At 42.1% G+C, this 24,247-nt stretch overlaps 1 protein-coding gene across 4 annotated transcripts in view; it reads left to right on the top strand.

Annotated features, from left to right (window-relative positions):
• CCDC141 (coiled-coil domain containing 141) overlaps nt 1–24,247 on the top strand; it is a 160,796-nt gene that overhangs the window by 107,438 nt on the left and 29,111 nt on the right. For all 4 annotated transcript variants that reach the window (XM_084800292.1, XM_084800293.1, XM_084800291.1 and 1 more), the window contains 9 exons: nt 187–328; nt 1,674–1,793; nt 5,515–5,706; nt 10,789–10,968; nt 16,195–16,374; nt 16,941–17,066; nt 18,937–19,125; nt 20,061–20,240; nt 22,045–22,194. In XM_084800292.1, the coding sequence (XP_084656418.1) occupies nt 187–328; nt 1,674–1,793; nt 5,515–5,706; nt 10,789–10,968; nt 16,195–16,374; nt 16,941–17,066; nt 18,937–19,125; nt 20,061–20,240; nt 22,045–22,194 (1,459 nt within the window). The remainder of the gene's footprint in view (nt 1–186; nt 329–1,673; nt 1,794–5,514; nt 5,707–10,788; nt 10,969–16,194; nt 16,375–16,940; nt 17,067–18,936; nt 19,126–20,060; nt 20,241–22,044; nt 22,195–24,247) is intronic.

Genomic DNA, 24,247 nt, shown 5'->3' with positions numbered 1-24,247 from the left:
TCTGGTTTTGCTACCTGCTGTATTGATAATGATAACTCCTTACCTTCCGTTATCCTAAAGCAGTAGCGTGTGGATTGTACCAACTCATACTGCACATGAAAGAGTATATCTGTTTTCAAATGTTCCCTCTTGTCAGGGCTTCTGTGTCAAGGTTGAGCGAACTAACGCCTGGCTTGTTCCACCCAGCTCTTGGGTGACAGGTATCCACGAGATGATGGGATGCATTCAGAAACGAGTGGAGCATCTCAGCGAACAGTGTACAGCACACAAGGACTTTGCCCGTAAGAGACAGCAACTGGCAGCATCAGTGGAAAACTACCTGAGGAAGGTACTTCATAAAATAAAATGTACATTTTTTAAAAATTTTGGTGTTCATACATGGTGAGCCAACTGCCGTCTGTGAGCACAGTGGGAAGCTGGGGTGTACCTCCTTAGACTTCTTCTATATTACACATCAGAGCCTATGATTGGATGAAGAGTTGTAACTCATTGTTTTTCATCAACCACTGCTGCCCCAGGTTGCCAATAATAAGAGTCTAATGTTAAGATGCCACCCTAGTCCTGAACGTACATATGTGAAGTTATGGACACTTCACGGCTCTGTACTGATCGCATCAGACATACGATGAGAGGGGGACCCTTGGTTTGCACAACTCTGAGTGCAGTCACAGAGTAGCTGTCATTACAAGACACAGTTGAGTAGAAGGACTTCGGAAAGACAAAGAGTAACTTGGGTTTTGTGTTTCTGGGGAAAGTCTGTCATTATCATACTTACTAAACAGAACCAGCAGAAGAGACATGTATAGGAGTAGAGTTGACAGAGTCCCTAGGACCCGGCATTAAATAACGTCTCTAGTCTATTCACTTCCCCATCTGTTGTTGACCTCACAGTTTGGGACTCTGAGCCCTGTCCTGTCACCTAGGTCCAGGGCTAGTTGGAGCACAGAGGCAGCTGTGCCGTTGCATTCCCTACAGGTTGAGAGTCAAGCTAATTCGGGGGATGGTGGAAAACACAGCGGGCATTGAAGCAACTGTTGCTTCTTGTCTATTGCCAACTTAGCTGTGGAGAGTGGGCATTCTGCAGAAAGGAGGGGAAGAAGCGAGTAACGAGTGCAGGAGAAACCCTTCCAGGGTCACCTTAGCCATTGACTCCTCTGAACCGAAGCTCAAATCACAATTCCCTCAGCTCATCAGCGAAGTGATTCAAGTAGGTCCCCGCTTTCACCATCATCTGGTGAGCTTGTTGCCCAGAGCTCCTCAGCCTTAAACACACCTGCCTGAAGGATGGTCTAACACCTCGACTTAGAATGCTTTCTCGATGTGGCAGCAAATTGCTCCCATTCATCATATGGATGAATTCATCTCTGCCAGTACGCTAGCAAGTACATTATCATCCTTTGTAGGTGATATAGAAAAGTTCTCCAAGGATATGTGTAGATGATAGTGTGTAGTCATGGCTGGTAATGAAAGGGTGTTTTGTAAGTTACTAGTATGGTATCATAGGAAGATGAGCATCATCAAAATATTAAATTCTTTTAATATTTAAAGCTGTTTTAGATCAAAATTGGTACATTTAAAATGCAATGATAATGTACAAAATAATATTTCCTTTTATGTACACTCATATATAAGTATATATTATTAAGACCACAATATATTCTCTATTCCTCAAGGTGGAAATGTCAATCCAGGAAATCAGGCCAATTCTTGCTAACACATTGGATGTTGGTTCCAGCCCTTCTGAATCAGAGAAGATTTTGAGTAAATATCAGGAATTAGATATCCGAGCCAAGGTAAATGAAAGCTATCATGGGGACCACAGTGCTGTAAATTATTATTTAAAAACAATTTCCAAAGCTAAGGAGCTCAATCCCAGCTTCCTTGAGAGATGCAGCACTAAGATCATACAGAACAGATAATGGCATAAAACCCACACACTGTTATGTGCGTCGAAGTTATTTGTATTTTTGTGTCCACTTATCAGCACATTTGCACTCATTGCAATGGTGGTTTCAGTACTTAGCTGGGGTTTATTCCTTGCCTGAGAACAGACTCAGGTGTCGGCAACTCTTTGGAAGTGCCAGATGGGAAAGCACTTCTCTAAGACTCTTTCTGGCTTTCTGCAAGAATAAAGTCACACAGAATTTCCAGAAGTAACAGACATCACTGTAATCTTCAAGGGGCAAGTCAGGAGACAGCCTTTCCTCACCTTCCATATTCAGACACTGAGTGCCCTGCCCCCAGCAGTGGCTCTGTGGTACCGTGCCCTTGATTCCTGCTACATCAGTGGTTCGCAACGCTCCTAATGGTTAATACAGTGCCTCACATTGTGGGCACCAGCCATAAAATTATTTTTGTTGCTACTTCATAACTGTAATTTTGCTGTTATGAATCATAATATCAACATCTGATATGCAGGGTGCCGGCTGGGTAACTCCAAAGGGGTCGTGACCCACAGGTTGAGAATCACTGTGCTAGAGCTTCAGAATTTAAAAAAGCGAGTGCCTCCCCATGCCTCACTTGCACCAGCAAGAAAAGCTCCATTTCTCCTGTTTTTCACAGAAGACCCTCACCTCAAAGCAGCACCCTCCCGGCAGGCAGGCACACTTCCTTTCCTTTCCTTCTTTTTAGAAGAGGATTTAGAAAAGTATTTTAAATGCTTAAGCCATGTCTAAAAGCATCCTCCTTTTAAATTTTAGAAGCACGGCAGAGAACTCGGGGGAGAAATCCCATGCTCCTGCTTTATTCTGCAGCGTGTTGTCACAAAGCAGAGCTGGCAAATTGCAATTCAGTGCAGTCAGTGGGGCTCCCGGAAAAGCATGTTAAACACAACCAGTGAAAATATCCCTTGTGCTGCACACGAAAGCACACAGATTCCTCTGCAATTCAGCTTGATTCCTCCCTTGTTCTCCGGAATTTTACAGGGCCCTCTCTGTGGCTCTCAGTCATGTATCTCTTAATGATGAGGCTACATTCTGAGAAACGTGCTGTTACATGATTTGCCTATTGTTGTGTGAGCATCACGGTGTGCACTTTCACAGACACAGGCGGTCCCTAGACGTGGTTCCTTGATGCCACAGAGAAATGTAAACATCGTGTGTGAGGCTGCTGCCAGCACAAGTAGACACCGTCTTTTATAGTACATTTTTCATATGTGGAGAAGAATGCTCTAACAATAAAAATATAGTATAGTAAATATATGAGCCAGTAATGCAGTCAATTAGCAAGCATTATGTGTTGCACATAATTACATGGGCTGTACTTTTATATGACTGGCAGTAATAAGTTTGTTTATACACCATCAGCATAGACATGCAGGTAATGTATTGAAAGGAATCAATTAGCTAGGAGTTCAGCACTGCTAAATACTATTAAGATTGCTAATGTTATGACAGATCTTCCTTGTAAGCACCTTTGAATATTTCCTTTCCCCTCAAATAAGCTAAGCTACTGGGGGCTGGGTCAGTTTGAGTCTTTGATGGACAGCTGTCAGACACTTCTTGATGTCCTATTACTTCGGATGGGGCTATCAACTAAACACAACCCCTCTCGTTGGCTACTGGCTAAACTGTCGCCATGGATTCTTGGCCGCTTTGAGCACTTCATGAATGCCTTGCAGAAACTCGACTTGGCTACAAGGAACACAGCAAATCAGGTCTGTGGCCGAGGCTTGGCTCTAGACAGCAGTCCTCAACCTGTGGGTCACAACTTTTTGGGGGGTCTGTCTTAGTTAGGGTTTCATTGCTGTGAAGAGACACCATGACCAAGGCAACTCTTATAGAGGAAAACATTGAATTGCGGCTGGTTTATGGTTTCAGAGTTTTAGTCCGTTATCATCATGGCGGCAAGCATGGCAGCGTGCAGGTGGATATGGTGCTGGAGAAGGAGCTGAGAGTTCTACATCTTGATCTGAAGGCAGCCAGGAGGAGCCTACTGTGTTTCACCTTGGGGGAGTAGCTTGAACATTTTACCTCAAAGCCCCACCTCCACAGTGCCACACTTCCTCCAATAAGGCCACACCTACTCCAAAAAGGCCATACCTCTTAATGGCGACACTCCTTATGAGCCAAGCATTCAAAGACATGAATCTATGCGGAGGAAGTGGGGCAGATCTATTCAGGCCACCGTAGGGTTGCATATTAGCTGTCCTGCATATCAGATATTTGCATTACAATGCATAACAGTAGCAAAATTACAGTTATGAAAGTAGCAATGAAAATAATTTTGTGGTTGGGGGTTCACCACAACATGAAGGATTGTATTAAAGGGTCACAGCATTAGGAAGGTTGAGAACCACTGGTCTAGACACTACTGCCCCAACCTATACCATCACTAAAAACACCCTCACTTGAGCCATACCCTCCAAATGGCCCCACCCAGAGCTTCCCCAGGGGACCCTTACCCACGCTATCTACCACACCTCACCTCCTGGTGGCTCCGAGTCTAGTAATAGCAGTTCCCAGTAAGATCTGAGAGGAAGGGGAATAGTGACTCAAAGCTTGTGAGGCTGTACCTACAGGAGGTTGGGATTGGTCCTTCTATAAAGCTTGTGACTGATAGAACAGGAAAGTCCACACATCCAGGCTGTCACTGATAAAATCGAAATCTAAGTGACAGCATGCCAGGTTCCTCTTCTGCCTGAACAAGCAGACTGTTTGCTGCTATTGGGGGGCTTAGTCGGAGGGGCTCCCCTCCTTTGTCTTATCCCCCTCCATTGCCACAGAAGACCATAAGAAAGTCCCCTCCTGAATAATCTCTTAGTTTACTTGTGGTCCGTATCACGGAGCAGGCTGGACTGATTGTATAATGAGCAGGTGAGACCTCGGAGGCATCAGGCTTTGGTGGCAGAGGCAGCAGCAACAGCAGGGGGAGAAGGAACAGCAAAGAAATGAGAGAATTGAAGAGTTCCAGAGTGCCCCCAGGAGCTGAGGGCTTGATGCCGGGGGAGCCCGAGGTGTAACAAGTCAGCTAAGCATTCCAGAGCAACGCCAGCGGCACACTCCTAGGGTAGCAAAGAAAAACGGAACCTCCTGAGAAGCCGAGAGGCAGGGGAGGCACTAAAAGCTGGAGCTCAGAGTTCAAGCCGTGTAAGCCAGGCTTGCTAGAAGAGTTCGAGAGCTCCACCGGGCGCTCTAGAGTCCCAACACAACACAGCTCAGGAACTGTAAACTGGCTACTGGGTCTTAATGCACTAAGCCCCAGAGCAATGTGCCTCTACCTTAAGCATGAGAGCAAAAGGCCTTCAGCTTTGTACAGAACCAAGGAAGGGTTGGAGATGGTTTTCAGATTCAAGCGCAGAGCCAGGGAAGGATTGGAGATGGTTTTCAGCTTCAAGTGCCTTTTTTTCCCCTTTCCTTTTTGAAATTCTGAAAGTTACACCCTTTTCTGATTGAAGAAATTCTCAGTACAAGTTCAATTAATAACGGTAATAGATGGATGTGCCGAAGGGTAATGGGATGTGAGTGCTCACGACTCCCCCGTCAGCTCCTGACCCCTTGTGCTTTGCTTTCCTAGGAGACAGCACATGCATTAGAAGCGGCTGCAAAAATCGTGACAGAGAAAAATGAACTTGAACTCAGCGAAGTGGCGGCGCTTTCTCTTAAAGTGAAATGGCTGGAAGAAGAATTAAACATACTTGGCCGAAGCATCAGCTACAGGTCACAAGTCCTGCAAACTTATGTGGCCTTTCGAACATCATCCGAGGAGGTATGGTGTAATATTGACCTACTTTAGGAAGATGGCCTCTGTAAATCTCTTTCCTTTCTATGGGTAGAGAAATTCCACCCAAGTGGAGGGTTTGTGTCTCCGCCAATGCCTGTATTTACCTATCCACCCTTTATTCTTCAAGCCACCATGTAAAACCCTCAAAAAGTAAGTAATTTTTCCTAGAATAGTATAACTAGATAAGCATAAATAATTTTGTTTTGTACATCCTATCAATACTTATAATATCTTAAATAAAAAACCAAAATTTATTATGAAAATATTCATCATTTATAGACCATAGTTACCTTTGAATTCCAAGACAGTAGTGGAGTGATATGGTTCCCTTGTTTAAAATATTTATTATTTTTATTATTGTTGTTATGATGATGGTGATGGTGACACGAGTGTGGAATATGTGTGGATGTGAGTACAGTGCCCATAGAGATAAAAGGTTCCTTGAACAGGAGGTTGTGAGGTACCTGGTACAGACACTAGCCTCAGATCCCCTGTAAGAGCAGTATATGCTTTTGATTGCTGAATCATCTCTCTAGCACCAAGGCATAGTGCATTTAAAATGAACAGAACAGGAAGATGGAGGTGATTGGTTCATTCTTGGATGAGTGGTGCCTGGAGGCTTTGAGTGTGGCCCCACGCTTCTTCTGAAGCTTTGACAAGGTTCAAGTAATCGCTACTATTGCCTCGAGTGCACTGACACTGCGCATCTCAGAGGAAAGCTTCCTGAGGGCGGCGTCAGTCATAGGAAAGTATGGGGTTGCTCCTCGCTTAGCTCTGGTTCCAGGGAACCTTGTGTGAATGCAGACGGCTCCTCGTGACGTGTGTTACAGGCGCTGTGTTAGTGGTAGCAAGGTCCTCTCAGGATTATAGCTGTCTAAAGTTAGGTAGCATGCTTGGCTTCTGTTTGTTTTGTCACCCCTGCCTCCCTAACATCCTCATCCTCTCTTCCTACTGGCCTCCTAACAGCGCAACAATCCTAACCCAGTCTGAAGCCTTGATGTTAGAGCAGCTACAAAGCAGTGATTGGTCTCTGCATCATCACGGCCAAAGTGGTACCTACCTAGTGTCCTGTGAAGTATCTCTTTCCGTATCCCACACTGGCATTTGGGTCCAATATCATCTTTAGAAATGGGTCCTTTATAAACAACATTTCTGCAACACCTCATGTCCTTCAGTTTTCCCACTGTCACTCAATCCCCTTTCCTGCCTGGTAGAGCTTGCCATTCTAATCCTGCCACTGCTTCCATCTGTCACCCCCTTATACCTCTAGCCTCCTCCTCCTCCTCCTCCTCCTCCTCTTCCTCCACCTCCTCCTTTCCTCCTCCTCCTCTTCCCTCTTTTTAAATTTTGCCTCATCAGCTCTTGGGCCCTCACTCTCATTCTACTCTCTGAACCAACTCCCTGCCCTCCACCCCATACAAGCCCTACGAACCCCTAACACTTGGTCAGTCTGATACTCCACTCAGTTTCTTTGTTGAAGCCTCCAGACTCCCGTCCTGGCTCAAAGGCAGACAATCACGATGATCATTGGCATGGTTACTAACTAGTCTATGGGTGTCTCCGGCTGGGCCCCATATGCTCCCCAGTTGGCTTATATTCCTTGGTGATGCTCAAGCCCCTTACCCTAGTCTAGTTCCATCCCCAGATCTCAGCTGATGATGACTTTGGACTCCACACACTATGGGAAACAACAAGGCCTCGGAGGCTGCCCATCTCGACTTTTTTTTTTTTACTTCCCAACTCCCCGATGTATTCACTATCTCCTCTATGGCTCCAGCAAAGTGGTACAGTCATCCCTAGCCCTGATCAGTAATAGTCTCTCCCTGTGTAGTCCACTCTCTTTGAAATCATGCTCTCAAATCTGCCTTTCTTGATGCTTCTTTCTGTGCTTAGTCTACAGTTTTAGTCTTGTTCTCACCGAATCTGCCCTTCAATCATTTTCCTTCCTTTCATTGTAAACCGTTGGAATGGGATGAAGATGACGTTGCTCTACCGGCTTGCCCTCCATAGCCTTCATCCCACTGCAGTTCAGTTCACACCTTTGTCACACTTGCCATGTGTCACTTCTTGCTAGCATTAAGCATCTCTTATGAGATACCTACTATGAGAAACTGAGCTGGTGCATTTTTATTTCTTATTCTGCCAAAGTTTCACTCATCCCCTGTGGTGTTATGAGATTTATTGAGGAACACTTTATTAACATAAAATTCACTGCATTTCAATGCAGTTATGTTGAGTGTATTTATGAATTATACAACCTTTAAAGCATGCCAGCATGGGTGTTGTGCCAACTTTTTCTAAAGAGCCATATGGAACAGTTTAGTCCTGAGTTCATTCTCTCCTTCGATGAGCACTTACTTTGTGTCAGGCCCCATGCTTTTAACTCCTGATTTTGTTGTGTCCCTATGTTTCTATCTCAGTAACCTAGTGTTATCATTTAACAAGTGAGGGAAACTGAGGCTCGGAGAAATTAGACATGCATTGTCAAGAAACTAATAAACACCACAGCTTCTGTCTCCCTTGCCTTTTCTGTTTCAAAGGCCACACATTCATGTGTCTACTGAGAGAACCTCAGAGAGTTCTGCATACCTTTCTCGGAATTTGTTCAGGTGTTCCCCTAGTCCAAGCCCTTAAGACTTAGTCACTATTGGCTACACCAAACCAATGAGAACATGTTATGATTCTTTTTGCTAAGGTAGAAGGCGAGGTGGAAGTTCCTGCCCAGCCTTGTCCCAGTACAGTTATCTTTCTGGACTCCTTGCTAGTCAGCCGAACAATCTGAACTGCATCACGCCGACAGCATGCACTGTCCCTGGCGCAGAGGGTGTTCCCACGCTTGGGCTTTCATACTAGGTCCTTCCACCCAAGATCTCCTTCTTCTCCTCTCACCCTAGAAAGGGACAGGTCAAATGTCATGTGCTGGGAAGTTTTTCCATATTTATTCCATGTAGTGGGCTGTTGTCCCCTCATTGTCCCTATAACATTGTTTTCTTATGTCTTTATAGTCCTATCTTTGGGGGTTGGGGATTTAGCTCATTGGTAGAGCCACTTGCCCAGCAAGTGCAAGGCCCAGGGTTCGATCCTCAGCTCTGTAAAAAAAAAAAAAAAAAAAAAAAAAAAAAAAAAGACAAAATAACAGACCTCTCTTTGTTCTAACAGTTTGCTTATTGGCCCCTTTCTCATAGAACTATGGCCTCTGAGAACACACACAATTCTTAGTAGGGGATCTTAGAATCCTCCATGGAAAGGACATGCTTTTATGTGGTTCATTAGGGATAAATAGAAGAAGGAAATTAAGGAAAAGATGGTATGAGCCTAGGGAACAGGCATCAATATTAAGTAGAATATGGAAACCAAGAAAGAGCCTCTGGTCCCAAGAGCTAGTGCAGGCTGTCTCAAGGTCATTTTAACTAGGACGATCTTAAAACTTTCAAAAGTACAGTGACTATTGCTTGAAATTTCATACTGTGTCTCTGTGGCTTTTGTTAACTTGTGAGTTCCATGAGTGTTGTCTTATTAGTCATTAAATATTACTCAAAATGCATACAAATTAATTCCAAACACTTTCTACTAATTCTATATCACCCCATTCCTTGTTAACCTATAGTTACACATTTGAATGTACATTAACTCTGCTCAGGAGAGTAATTTAAAATAATTGAGTACTGCTAACATTGGTTAACAAATGCTTAAATGTGGTTCTAGGGAGGCAAAGTAGTGCATCTTAATAAGATTAGCTTGTGAAGGTATTTAATATTAATGCTTATCCAGAAAATTTGTCATTATTTGTACCCTTTTATTATGGCTCACCAGGATTAAAATTAAATTGTACAGCTGAATGCTCAGTCACAAATGGGTATATATTTTACCCCCCCCCCCCCACACACACACTGTTACCCAGAGGGTAAGGAGAGATGGTAGGAGCCAGAGGTCAAGGGATCAAGGGGACCATAGGAGAAATGTCCTCTGGACATGACAGGACCACTCTACTCGTGAATTCACAGGAGCTGTGGTCACCTGCACAAAATCAAGCCAGTCAATGTTCTAGCCTGGAGGGCTGGGAAGGGCTCTAAGTGAGGAGCTATTGGTGGTTGATGGCTACTGTGGTGGGGGACGGTCAGTTTTCTTTCTATTTACTATTGAACAGTATTATAGTTATTGTATCGTGTCACATTGTATCACATTGAGTGCAGAGATGGATGTTTTACTTGAACGTGTGCCTGTGTGCCTGTGTGCCTCATGTACGTGTGCCTGGTATCTGTGGGGGGTCAGAAGAGGGTATCAGGTTCCCTAGAACTGAAGTTACAGATGATTGTGAGCTACCACAGGAGACCTGGGAATTGAACCTGGATCCTCTGGGAGAGTCGCCGTTGTTCCTAACCCCTGCGCCATCTCTACAGCCCTGGGCCAGTTTTATTAAAGGGTGTGGCCTCTGGTAGGTTGACCATGCTCCAGAGGATGGTAGCACATCCATGAGTCTATATGGCAGCACAGGTTGGACTCAGTAGGTTATAGTTATAAACGACGCTGGGAGGGAGTAGGGAGCTGGGGTTAGATCTTGGAAAGTTAGGGGATTGGATGGTGAATATGATCAAGACACGTTGTTCTAAAATGCAACATGTTACATGAAAATAAATAAGTAAATCATAATACTGTAATATATTAAGTCATAATTGCCTTTTGCTGAATTACCTTTTTCCCCCGATTTGTATTCTCTGATTTTTGTTTGTGCTTTTAAATTATAAAACTCAGTTCTAAACAGAGCAGCTACCTGATCTCTGAATTAAACTGCTCTAATCGTAAAATACATGTAAAAATAATCTGGGGTAAAGATAAAATTTTCTGATTGGCAGTAACTTATCAAACTCTGTTACCCCCATGGAATTCCTGTCTGTCGGCTTGCTAAGCGGATTCTCATCATTTTCAGAAACTTGAAAATAGCCAATAATTACTTAAAGAATACTAAAAAGTGGAGTTTTAGTTTAATTCTATACAGGCTACAGATACAATCTGTCTCCTTTTCATTTAAAATATTTCTTAACTCTCATCTGTCTCCTCCTCTTTCAGGTAGAGGAGCAGCTTCGAGGCCTAAAGGAATTTTATCTGACCGAAACCCCTCAGAAGGATGAACATGATGCTGCAGCCAAGTGCTGTTCTAACTCGGCTGAGAGGAGATGGCAGATATTTTTAAAGAAGAGTTTTCTGACCCAAGACTTGGGGCTTGAGTTCCTTAACTTAATAGCTATGGTGAGATACATTAAGTGAGCCAACGCCTTTGGTAGATATTACTCCTCAAAGTCAAGGTTGTGCATTCACAAGTTCAACTTGCCCATCATTCAGCAGTACTGCAGAGGGAAGTCTTTTCAACATCACTCAAGCTAGACTAGTTTTGGAGGGCAATATTTATAAGCCCTGTGGTCTCAGCCCTTGTATCACAAGGAAGCCATTCTGGCTTCTTCTGATTCAAATGCTGTGTGCTTATGATGATTATAGAGTTCTAAGAAGTCTATGCTGAAGGTCTGAGTTATGTTGACAGCAAGGTCCTTACAGAATTTCCAGGGACCCAAAGACGATGATAAATATTTGTTCTAAAGAATTTCTTCTTGAGCTGGGCGGTGGTGGCACACACCTTTAATCCCAGGACTCGGGAAGCAGAGGCAGACGGAGTGCTGTGAGTTCAAGGCCAACCTGGTCTACAAAGTGAGTCCAGGACAGCCAAGGCTACACAGAGAAACCCTGTCTCAAAAAGCCAAAAAAAAAAAAAAAAAAGAATTTCTTCTCAGCTTAACACATCTTACACAAACACACACACACACACACACACACACACACACACACACACGTATAAGTTTTAATTAGCTTGCAAAGTCGGTTCCCAAAGATAGATTTTACTCATCCTTGATTTTGCTTTTCTGCAACTGTCTTTTCTCCTTACTCCCCTATATCCATCCCTGGTTCAGTCTCTCCACTCCCAGGATTCCCTCACTCTGTGTTCACTTTGCATGTGTTCTACTGTCCTTCCCTTGACACTTCTTCTTCTGCAAGTCCTTGTAATGAAGAGCTTCAGTGTATTTAAAGCTACATCCTAAGCCTTGGTTTCCCTAAGTTAAATAAACAAACGATCCTATGACCTTTATGTCTACCAGTCATCCACCTGAAGTTGCCTATGGAATTCTTAAATCACTGTTCGTTCACTTCTCCCTCAGAAGCCTCATGAATTCCAGCCCCCCCAACAAAATGGCTCATTTTATTGTCGGAAAAATGCTAGCTGTTATAAAAAGAATGTTTTAAAAATGTTAAATAAGTTTGTCTTCCTATCTCGCCCTGCACCTCTGTAGCTTTGCAGGAATAAAACCATCTGTATATAATTTCTTTTACCTATGAAGTCCTTTCCCACACTGAAAGCTGTTGCTACGTTTAATAAGCCTCTTTTCTACAGCTACACATTTGCAAATTTATCATTTATGATGTAGTTTAATTTCTTCCTTCAAGCTGATCTGCCTTGCCAAAATTTCCACTTGCTAAACCCACTCATGAAATGGAATCAGAAGCTGACCTACAACCAACCAGACATTTTTTCTTGTAGTTGAGACATGAGGTTGCTAACACTTTAAGCAATAATCTGTCTCTGATGTTCTCTTGTTAAGACTCACATGACCTTTTTAATCCTAGATTCAGTCTAGCCAGGACAGACACTCTATACCAGCTATTTAGCTTTTTCATAAGATGTGTGACTGTATAGTTCGTGCTTTATTTCACTTGGCCTTAGACTATGCCTCATCTTGTTAAACTAATTTGGATCTATCTTCTCTATTAACTGTTTCTCTTGGGTTTTATTCTGTAGATTTATCAAGCCAACCTTCTATAGCTGTAATTACTTCTTTAGCACAAACTGTCTAAAAGGAAGATTGGCACCCTACTTCCTGAAGTAATCTATTGATTAACAATTAAAGAAAAAAACAAGACAACAATTAATGCTCTCAATGTGTCTTACTCTAGTCACCACTGTGTGTGAGTGTACGCACAGTCTACCCTGTAAAGCACTTACCTATCACTCATGATTTGGAACAACTCCTTCTACCCCCTGTGTTTGGAGCATTCTTTACAAATACTCAAATGTTCTATAAGTGCGGATCTGACCACGCTGACTGTCAGTGTAGAACCTATCAATCTTAGTAGTGAATAACCCCCATTTGAAAATCTGACCATTTTCCTTTCTCTAATATTCTAGACCCTTTTTTTGTAGATGTTTAAAGATGGCTGACATTTACCACTTTCTTGAGAACTAGGAGATACAAATCTAGAGACAGAAATCACTTATCTGACTCAGGTTGTAACACTCTCATCTATCTGACTTTCAGTTATCTTTTCTCTTTTTTTATCAAATATTTTACATATACATTTATATATTACACATACATACAATTAACTACCTACAGCAAAAAGAATCATGACACAATTAGAAATTATATAAATGTTACCTTCTTAGTGTTTTGGCTATTTGTATTTGGAAGCCTTGAAGAAAACATCTTGGTGCTTCTAATTCTGAATATAAATCAATATCTATCATATCTCATCATTAGCAACTCAAAACATCTATCTAGACCTAAAAACATCTTAACCCTTAAACAACTAAACTATGTGGTCTTCAACCCCATCAGAGACTTGAGAAGGAATAAAATTGATTACCTGAGTATACAAGGAGTGCAGGTTAGCAGCTTCCAAAATGAGAAGATGACAGAGACAGTTTGGTATTTGAAGAGTCATGCAAAATTCTCTATAATGTTGGAGCATCATCTTCAGCTTTCTGGCCCAATATATCTGACAAACACATGTGTGAGGCAGGAACTATTGAGGACTTGCTTACCCTGTCTTGGCAAAGTTTGGCCATTGACTCTGCCTGCATCCAGGCTTGCCCTTTTTTAGGCAGAATTCTGTCTGTGGTAGAAAGGAGAACATTTTGCCCCATGGATTGCTTGTCACATTGAAGCTATCCCCATAAGGAGGTTCTTTGATGCTCATCATCCTCTTTGATGTAGGCTGGGTGTTGCCAGGAGTTTACTTGTCTCATTATCAGTGAATCTTTAAAATAATAAAACATTTTTAAATGTGATATTCTGTATGTCTCTGAGGTTTTTGAAGACCTTATCTATTTTCCCTTATCTTTCTATAGAGTCATATCTATATGTTGCACCTGAGATGTATATTCTTGTGACTTCTGTTGTTTGAAGGACAATAGTGATGAGCATGTGCAGAACCAAAACATTCATTAAAAAGTTATAAATCAGATAACGTCCCCCTTAAGCATCAGAAAAAAAAAATCTTGATGAGCAACTTATCCATGTTCCTATACTATATAGGTGCTTTACTTCACAAAAACCAAATTATTTTTTATTTGAAACATTGACTCAATCTATCTTTAGCTTTTCACGGCATTTTTGCCTTAGTGTATTTGCTTTCGTCTCTAGGTGTTTACAATTTATATTGCAAAGGAACTAAATTATTTGAAAATTGTCTATTTTTGTGTACTGTTTTTATTGCTGAATTTTAGAAATCTTTTCAATTCTGGAAATTTCGGGATGTTTAAAAATTAAATATAATTGTTGATGTTTTCTTTCATACCCATTCTAACTTTCCCACACTTCCTGGGCCATATTAATCCAGGATATTTAGAGTGTATCCCAGTTACCTCCATTACCTGCATCTAGAGATGTTTCTGTTGTGTGGGTTTTTCTCTTGCCTTTTGATTTGCTGTCCTGTCTTTTAACCAGTTTGGTGAATCCTTATAAGTCATGTATCGCTTATAAAAAACCACATAGTGTTGACTTCATGCAGACTAGGTTGCAGAAAGGAATGGATCCAAATTCATTTCTTGTATCTATGCCTAGATTAGCAGAGCAGGTTATTATGAAATCCTAATTCACAGAGTTCCTGAAAATAGCCTGTTATCTACCCATTACTTAAGGATAGGCTTATATCTTCACATCATCACTGTTACTTTATTATTATTTTTTATTTATTTATTTATTTTAATTTTTTTCTCCTTTATTAATTTATTCTTGTTACATCTCAATGGTTATCCCATCCCTTGTATCCTCTCATTCTTCCCTCCCTCCCATTTTCCCCTTATTCCCCTCCCCTATGACTGTTCCTGGGGGGGGGATTACCTCCCCCTGTATATGCTCATAGGGTATCAAGTCTCTTCTTGGTAACCTGCTGTCCTTCCTCTGAGTGCCACCAGGTCTCCCCCTCCAGGGGACATCACTGTTACTTTAAAGTCTTTTCAAAAATCAAGTGATAAGTTCTTTATTGTTAAAATATTCAGTTTACATAATAATTAACTTTACTGATTTATTGGCATTCTGATAGGTGAAACTGTTGATAAGGATGTTTTTCTTCTTCCTATCCATAGAGCATTAGTCTTGTAAGAGAGCATTGTGGGAGTGTGGTGAGGGGCTTGGTTGGGGGTAGGGAGATGGAAGCTGGCTCTTTCTGCCTAGATGGGTGTGTTTCTGTGACTGGTAGTTTCAAGCTTGAAATTGATTTTTTTTTTCCATCTAAAGTTTGTCTGAATCAGATTAATTGACTTTGCCCAGAATTTTGGCAGATGAATGTGCCAACCTGTTAATTTGCAGTGGTGAATACTGATAATTCTGTCAAGCATTAGCCTTCTCACTACCAAGGCATCTGAAAAACAAAACAAAACAAAACAAAACAAAACAAACCAAGATGGGAGAACAGTCCATGGTCATGGAAGCAAGCATAAAGTGAATGGATAATTTAGCACCTTATTTAGACTACATTACCACAAAATTTTCCATTCACTACACCGAGGTAAAAGGAAGACTATGTTCACTAACTAGACTAAAGGCAACTTACTGATCTTCTGGAATGGACAAAATACTAATTCTGTCAAGTTCAAAATTATTTCTTATATCCTGCTGGATAACCATCAACAAGTGTTATAATAGCTTGCCTGTACTAGACCTTTCTCTGACCACTGTGCCTTTATGACTGTAGTTGTCACTGATAAAAAACAATTCCTAGCTTATATCACATTAAGAAGCATTTTATGCAAAAAAGAACATTTTATGCTTTAATAGCTTCTTAATGATGTGTTAAAGATAACACAACTTTATTTTTAACATACATAAAAATATAGTATAGAGTTATTCCCACTGTTGTTTAATGTCTTTAATTTATTAAATTTAATAATCATAATTACAGAACATATCATTTTATTATACCCCCATCACTAAAATCCTGATGGGGCCCTTAAAATCCCTGTACCTGATGTCCAAGCAGAAAATACAGGTCTAAGCACTTGGCTGTGCCTCTGCCCAGCAGCCCAAACTTGTCTGTATCCTGCCTTAGTGTGTGATGAAGTACTTGCCACCTAAAAATATCTGAATGCAAAAGACAAATGTATCTCTTAGGAAAGAAAAGCTATTACATGGATTATTAATTCAACAGGCAAAAGAGAACGAGATATTAAATGTTGAAAATGAAACCCACATTACGGAGAACATTATGGAAAAGCAAACAACTGCAAGGGAAGAACTCAGCCATCTCCGAATGGCCTGGCACTTCAAAGCCACTGAAGGCAAGCCTGTGGGACAGCGGTGGGAAGCATTCAAAGAGAAACTTAAACAGGTAAGGAAGTGGGCGGGGCAATGGCTCAGCGGTAGACTGAGGACCAAGCATGTGTAAGCACTGGGTTCAAATGAACCCTACCACCCAAACAAACTAACAAAATGTTGAACCCTTTCAAAGAATAAACTCTGATACATGCAATATGATAGAGCCTCAAAACCGCGTGGTAAGTGAAGGCAACCAAACACAAAGCACAGGGATCCTATAGTTCTGTGCATTTGCAACCTTGTAGCTAAATTCATGGAGACAAAGATCAGAATGGATGCTCCCAGGGGATGCAGGATGGGAAGAGGGGGTGGGGAGCTGTTCAGAGGTCCTACTCAGGCTGATGAAAACAATCTTAGGTGGATAGTCTTGATGCCACTTCACTGTACACTTAGAAATGGTGAAAATTGTATTTAAAAATAGCATAAAAGCCGCAGGTAATCATGGACCTTGTGTGACCTCACTGAGGAGGGTCAGTGTTTGCAGGGGTCGGAAAGCTTGGCACACCATGTCACCACCGAAGCGACCACTTGTGCTGAGTTGCCAGAAATGCTTTCATGGTTTGTCAACGTCTGTTTCAGACTACGCACAGTGTGAAGCTTCTCCACGAAGTTCTCATGCCCGTCTCCGCCCTCGACCTTGGAGGGAGCCTCCAGACCATGTCAGATCTGCGAAGAAGGTGGAATGCGATGAAGCCTCAGCTCCAGGTGGAAATGTGAATGGATGGATTTGGGTGAACGGAAAAAATTCTCTCCAAACTCCCCAGCTCCAGCTTGCCTTATGAGCTTCCTTTTTCTTTGCACAAGTACCCATTTGGTTTAAAAATCCCTTGTAACAACATTTTTTTTCTTACTGTTCCCATACATATTTTTATATTTGATGATACCCAAATATTCAAGCCATACTGTACCCTGCATATATTTCCATCTCACATTAATTTAATTTCTATTTTTAATTAATTTATTGATGTGTTTACCATATAGTCATCATTTTCTTAGGGAGTGTTTTAAATTAAGGCATTGCAGAACAAAATTGACAACCTGCAGCTTAGAAACTCTATTGTCCTTGGTCCCCAAATCACTGGACTGTCATTGTTGCCACCCACAAGCATTCCAGCTCCTACCACACTACCTTACGGATAATTTTTTTCCTGTGGGTTTCATTCATCTTCCAAGGAAGCTCTCTGAGTGCGAGAGATAAAGCCATGAGTCAGATCTCAGGCCCTGGACTGCTCAGCCTCCACCTCTATGCCATGTCACTCCTTGACACAACTTTCAAGACAGATCGACTCTCAGAGTATCCTATAGGACTTGATTATTTACTTACTCACTCATTAATTTATTTGGTTTTTGGAGACAGAGTTTTATGTGGGTCAGGATAACTTCAAACTTGCTATATAGGCAAGGGTGACCTTGACTTCTTTTTTTGTTTTGTTCTTCCTCCATTTTCCAAGTCCTGAATAACAAACATACACTATTGTATTTGGGGGGTTTGTTGAAAAACCCCCATCTATCTGCTACTACTTAACATGTATTGGCTTTAAAGAATTCCAGAAGTAGATGTTTGGAGATTGCTTTGGGAATTATCTAATTGTTCTGTTAAGATAAAACGTATGTGAAATATAATCATTATACTCTGTATGCATATACATACTGATAGCATCACAATCCACAACAGACTCTTCTACCCAGACTCCCAGTAAGTACGATTGGCCCAATTTTCTATGTCCTGTGTGGTACACATATACTTTTTTTGGTACACATGTTTGTATGTATGTATAAGTTCTTACTTAGGAGCCATTGCTAAAGGTAATTAGCTCCGCCGCTAAGTTGTGCACCATCTATTTGGGATCCAAATATTTGATTTGAACTTGACAATCTGATGCAAGCCAGGCTCCTGAAAATTCCCTCCTTAGCCTGCAGCATTTCTTTTACTTTTTTCTTTGATACAAGATCCCCTCCTAGGATAACAGTAGCATCCTATTTAAGTAGTCTGTCCTTTGCACGCTCTCCCCCAGGGTCTGGATCCCTGTATGGGATGTCTGAGCAGTGCTGACTGAAAGGGAATGCGGTTTATCCCTTCTCCATGTGGAGGCTATTTGTGGAGTATGGCATGGCTGCTTTGAAGCTGCGTGTCTCCTGTGCTGTTCAGCTGCTGGCTCATTCTGATCATTCTTTCCTTACAGAGCACAAGTAATTCCCCTGGTGTATTTTTATACTTCCCTTGGTGTCGTTATCATACTACATGATTCCTCTCTGTATTAAATATCAGGAGAAGTATATAGACTTAACTGAAGCCGGAACATCTGATATATCATAGACACACACACGGCTTTCCACTTTACCATCTGGCTTTGAAATACCTGCCTTTCCCCCCACCGTGTTGCTTATAAAGTCCTGAGAAGTTAAGGACTGAACAATATGTTTTTATATCTCCGTCATTAAGTATAATAATCTGGGTTTTGAGGAGGCTCATGGGTGTCTGTTCACAAAGGAGAGAGTGATCCATTATTCTGATGATCAGATTCTCCACGGTAAGGTCCACACTCACTGCTGTACCTTCTTTCATTCTTCTTAGCAACTGCATGAGGAGGTCCAGCATATCGTGAAGGAGTGGGAAGGGTTAAGTGGTCAGGGGGTCCCCCTGAAAGAGAAGGCTGAACAACTGAAGGACCTTATCCATCTCCACCAGAGGCAGAGAGAGCGAATCCAGGACTACGAGGAAGTCCTGTACAAGACAGTCCAGTTCCACCAAGTCAGGGAAGAAGTAAGTCTTACTGCGGTTGTCCGAAAGTTGCAGGGTTTCTCAAGATTAAGTTAAGAGGCTGTTATTACGCATTAAATAAAAAATAAATTGCTTCTTAGTATAAGGGGTTGACTCACCCTAATGGCTACTTTAAGTCTTGCTGTACCTGTTTCCTGTTTCATGCCCTGTCCAGGCTACTCTTCCTTGTCCTTTGAATATGACACATCCGTTCCTACATCTTAGCCTCTCAACTTGGTACTTCCTGGCAGGTCCTTTTCTCTTTATAAGAATAAGCCTTGTGGGGGTGTGGGGAAAAAAAAAGAATAAACTTTGCTTCCTTCCAGCGATCCCTCTTCCCTCACAGTGACTCTCTCTTCTAAATTCCCACAGTGATGACTGCTCGTTACACCCAACACTTCCAGCATCATGACTGCTGTTTTGTTTGTTTGTTTATCTGTTCTTTATAAAACTAGATTTATTTTTCCCCAACTCAGTGTGTTAGCTTTGGGGAGGGGAGAGGTGATCAAAATCCAAGTCTGTTCTTTCTTTTCTTATTTTTTCATCCAAAGAACCTGTCAGCATGAAGTGCTCAATAAATACCATTATTTGGTTATTTCACAGCAGTTCACAATCATCTATAATGCCAGTTCAGAGACTCCAGCACCCTCTGAGTATGCATTTGGGACACAGAAATGTGTGCAGGCAAAAACACACATATACTTTAATAGGAAAACGTTTTTTAAAAATGGTTTTTGAGTCTACATAAACCACAGATCTTGCTAAAGTGTTGCGAAAATGTTGACTGATCAGTGCAGTTCTGTTGGATTCACAGTTCTACAATGTATGCCTGTGTCATGACGCATGGTTCTAATGATTCTGCATGGGCTGGAGAGTAAAGCGTTACAGAAAACAGGCTTTGGAAAAAGTAGGTTAAGTGCCAGTGTTCTGAATTCCAGCTGATGCACTTCATCAAATCAAGAGAAGTGGAGTTTCTGGCCCAGCCCATGGAACTGGGAGGTTCTAAGGAGGTCCAGAGGCAACTGGGCCGTTCTCAGGAAAGACAGGCGCATGTGGACCATCTCCATCGGATGGCCCTGTCCTTAGGAGTGGACATCATTTCGTCTGTGCAGCAACCTGTAAGCACTATGGCACATCATCACTGCCTCCTCCCTCTCACTGGTACTTGAGCTGCGATATGAAAGAAACAGGCATATTGCTTAGCGTATGTTAAGTCTGAATTGTTGCTTTTGTGTGTGCTGCCGGGGATTCAGCACAGAACCTCACACATACTAACCAAGTGCATCGGCATCGCACTGTCCCTAGGCCCAGTATGTTAAATTAAAAAACACACAAAATCATTGGGGTGCCTGTTAGTTCTAAGTTTCTACCACCATTAACAAACAAATAAAATTAAGAGAAAAACACGAGCATAGAAATATTTAATTCATATTATTCTCATTTTAATTTAAAATAGAGCGACGATCTCAGATGGACACTAGGTTTCTGCATTTGAACGGTGTCTACTGCAACTAAGAACCTACACTTTCTAATTATATGCCATTTGAACTAAGTTAAACTGTAAATGCCAATACTCAATATCATTGTTGGAAATTTCTCAATATGTTCAGAAACTACTTAGGTATGTAATTCTCCAAACTGTAAGTTTTGAGGAATTTAAATCTAGATCAAATCTTTCTGATAGAAACTTAACCGCAACTGAGAAAAGTTCAAAGTATTCACATTAGATTTCAAAGATGTGAGAGATGAAAAAGCTCTTAACACTTCTATATTGCACCTATGTTACAAAATGATAATATTTGGACACGAGTGGCTAAATTATGCTGTGAAGCCTAATTTTATTTATTTCTTCTTTGTTTTCCAATGAGATTGTTGGAAGTTGTTCAATTGCTTCATGGCTCATAATGTAATTCTACTGCGTCAGTATTTCAAGTCTAGAAGAGTAAGTCCTAGAGTCTTGCCAGACCGTCAGCCCTGTTTTATAGGGGAAGAAGTTGACATGCGGAGGTATTGGCTCCTCATCCATAAAAGCCCAGCGGGCCCAGGCCCTCTGCTTCTGGCACAGTTTTGCATCTGCTTTATAGCACTGGTCAGATTTCAACAGAGGAGCCTAAGAGACCAGAAAGCATTTCCCAATCAAAAGTTCATAACTAATGCACTGACTTCTGGTGCTTGGCAAATTTCCCAAATTCATACTTCGAGGGGGAAAAGGTTATGCTTATTTCATTATGAATAAAAACCACAGGTCCAATTTTACTTTAAAGTTCATTTAAGTCACCCGTCGGCCACATGCGATGTAGTGAGCCCGGCACCTATTCTTTAAATTAAAAAAAGCAGAATATAAGGATTTGTTGCTCTTAATAGAATTCACTTTTGCCAGTGTCAGAGTTTTCTAAGAGTTTTATTGTATTTGTAGATTTATTTTTAAAAGTAAGAAGAAAGTAAGGTATCTGGCTTTGTAAAATAACGTAAACCGTTTTCCACCCCTCTTCTGGCCTTGATTCCAGCATCCCCCCTCCCCCTCCCCCACCCTGACCCCCGTGTGCTGGGTGGAGATTGGAACACCCGCATAATGAACCTGAGGTTAAACTCAAGTTGACGCGAAAATTATAGCGCCAGGGCAGGATGTTCCTAATGCATATTTTATGCTTTTTGAAGTAAAAATTAGACCTTATCATGAATGGCGCCTCTGAGGAGTTAAAGATGATGATGAGAATCAAGAATAGAAACGTCTATTCCTTAATATTGAGTGCCTGGCTTCTTTCTAAAAGAATTAGATTCAAATATGTTTAGGGTAAAATAAATTAGAACCCTATATCTCTCTTAAAGCCATTTGTGTGCGTCATAATCCAGGCAAATGGCATATTGCCGTGTGGCCATTTCACAGGTTCCTTTTGTTATTTCCACATTCCTCATTTCCAGAATTGCTCCAGTATTTCTGCAAAGAACCTACAGCAGCAGCTGGAGGCCCTCGAACGGGATAGCAGGAACTGGAGTGCCAAAGCCAAAGAGTATGAACAGGTCCTGTCGTGCAGCTTGGAGTACTGTGCCGCACAAGACGAGATCAATGAGGTGGGCTTTGAGAAAGGCCATCCTGAGGCCAGGGCATGTGTCCCAGTGTCTATGAATGTACACACATGCTTGTATACTGCACATACATGGAGCGGAGAGAGAGAGACAGACAGAGAGAGAGAGAGAGAGAGACAGACAGACAGACAGAGACAGAGAGAGACACAGAGAGACACAGAGAGAGACAGAGACAGAGAGACAGAGAGAGACAGGGAGAGACAGAGAAAGAGAAAGAGAGTGAAGAATATCTGAACACTTTTTTTTCTTATCCATGCCCCTTTATTCTCAGAGAAGCCCTAGGATTCTCAAAGTCTGAGTCAATTTCAAGCTCTCAAATATGTTGAAGTCAGGCTGCTGTCAATGCATAGAAAAACCTCAAAAACAAGACTGAATGTTTAGGGTCTTAGTTATTGCTTTCCATGTGTGAGTGTGTGTGTGTGTGTGTGTGTGTGTGTGTTTCATCCTGCTTGCTTGATTGGACACAGCTTTCTCAGGGCATGGAGCAAAGGGGGTGGCCGTGCCCCACGGGGCAGCTTGCTCCAGCCTGCTGACATTCTATTTAAGTGGCATTGACTCAGGGCGACGGAGGTGCTAAGGGCAAGGAGAAGGCGCTTCACTTCGGAGACCACAGAATGTTTCCCAAAGTCAAGTAACTCACTTCCCTTCGTGTTGGTATGAAGAGGTTTCTTTTCTGATAAAAAAACTCTCAGGGGAAACAAAAAAAGAACTCTCAGGGAAAAGGAAAGGAGAGAAGAAGTCCTTCATGCCTCTACATTCTCACAGGCAATTTCTCCTTACTGCTACCAACTCTTCTCAGCTCTGACGTATACTCAGCTCACCGCCTTCACTTGCAGCCCCACGGTTAAGATTTTCATTCATGGGCTGTGTGCTGGGCATAGCGTGGGCTTGTTCTAGGGAAAACACCAGGATAATGACAGTTCCATGTCTGTCTCTATTTTGAGGAGAAAAAAAAAAGTCTGAATCTCCTAGGGAAGGAGCTGAGGGAAAAGGCAGCTAACTAACTTTCTGGAACTTTGAATTTATGCTCCATCTGCATAATCTGGGTCTACTGGTTATTGAAAATCATTAACTCACGGGTGAAAGGATGGGTCATGGAGCTTTAATGGTGGTCTGCACTGAAGTGCCTGCCCTTCCTGCAGGTCCCAGGCAGGTGCAAGAGGGAACATGCTGGAAGGGAAGAGAGAGGAGGTCAGAAGTAGCTGCTGGGATCCAGTTCAACAGCAGGGGGCAGGGAGAAGCAGCTGACATCGCTTTCTCTTTCACAGTGTGCTCCAATACTGCATGCTTTCTATTCTTGGTCTGGTTCACATTGCTGTGAACCCACAGTGTAGTCTGCCGTCTCCACAGCGGAGCCGCCTCCTGGTTCCCTGTGCTGCAATCTACACTTCTGTTAGGTCTCTTCAGTTTTGGTCCATGAGTTAGCTAGAGCTTCTCGGTTCTCCCAGGGCTTATGAAAGAGTCATGGCCATTAAAAAAAAAATGGCCTTCCTGTAACAATTGCTGATTTCTTTTCCTCTCTCATTTTCCTTCTCTTCCTTTGCTTTGCCCAACTATCCCTCCCTGCAGAAATGGCACAGCTCTGCACCTAAAGAGAGCACCAGTGGAGCAGGCTCAATGTGTTCCCAGCCCCGTCTGTCTGGGTTTCCATGTCCCTGAAGAGAGATGGCACTTAGGAGACTTGGTCCCCCTGCCCAGGGCCTTCAAGCAGTTCTATTTACAGGGACAGCCTCATGATGAATGCGCACTCAGAGCCAGCCCAGATGACAGATGATCCTTCCAGTCATAGTAGGGATGCCCCGGGATTGTCTGTACCACCTCAGGAATGAGCAAGCAGACACATGTGGGATTGATTTAGGAATCGGGTATCATTTTAACACACACTTAATTATGAAGAGAAGTATCATTTTCCATTGCTTCTACCCATAGTCTGATTAATCTTTAGGCTGTGCATTCACACTTGAAGGGCCTCTGAATAGCATGGGCCCTGTTTACTTTCGTTCTTGTCTGTTTGTCTCAGGCATGCTGAAGTGTAGGA

Source organism: Acomys minous (genome assembly GCF_964271855.1).
Source record: "Acomys minous genome assembly, chromosome: 10".
Lineage (NCBI taxonomy): Eukaryota > Metazoa > Chordata > Mammalia > Rodentia > Muridae > Acomys > Acomys minous.
Note: the sequence above shows the minus strand (reverse complement) of the source record. Positions and strands in the feature narration are given on the sequence as shown.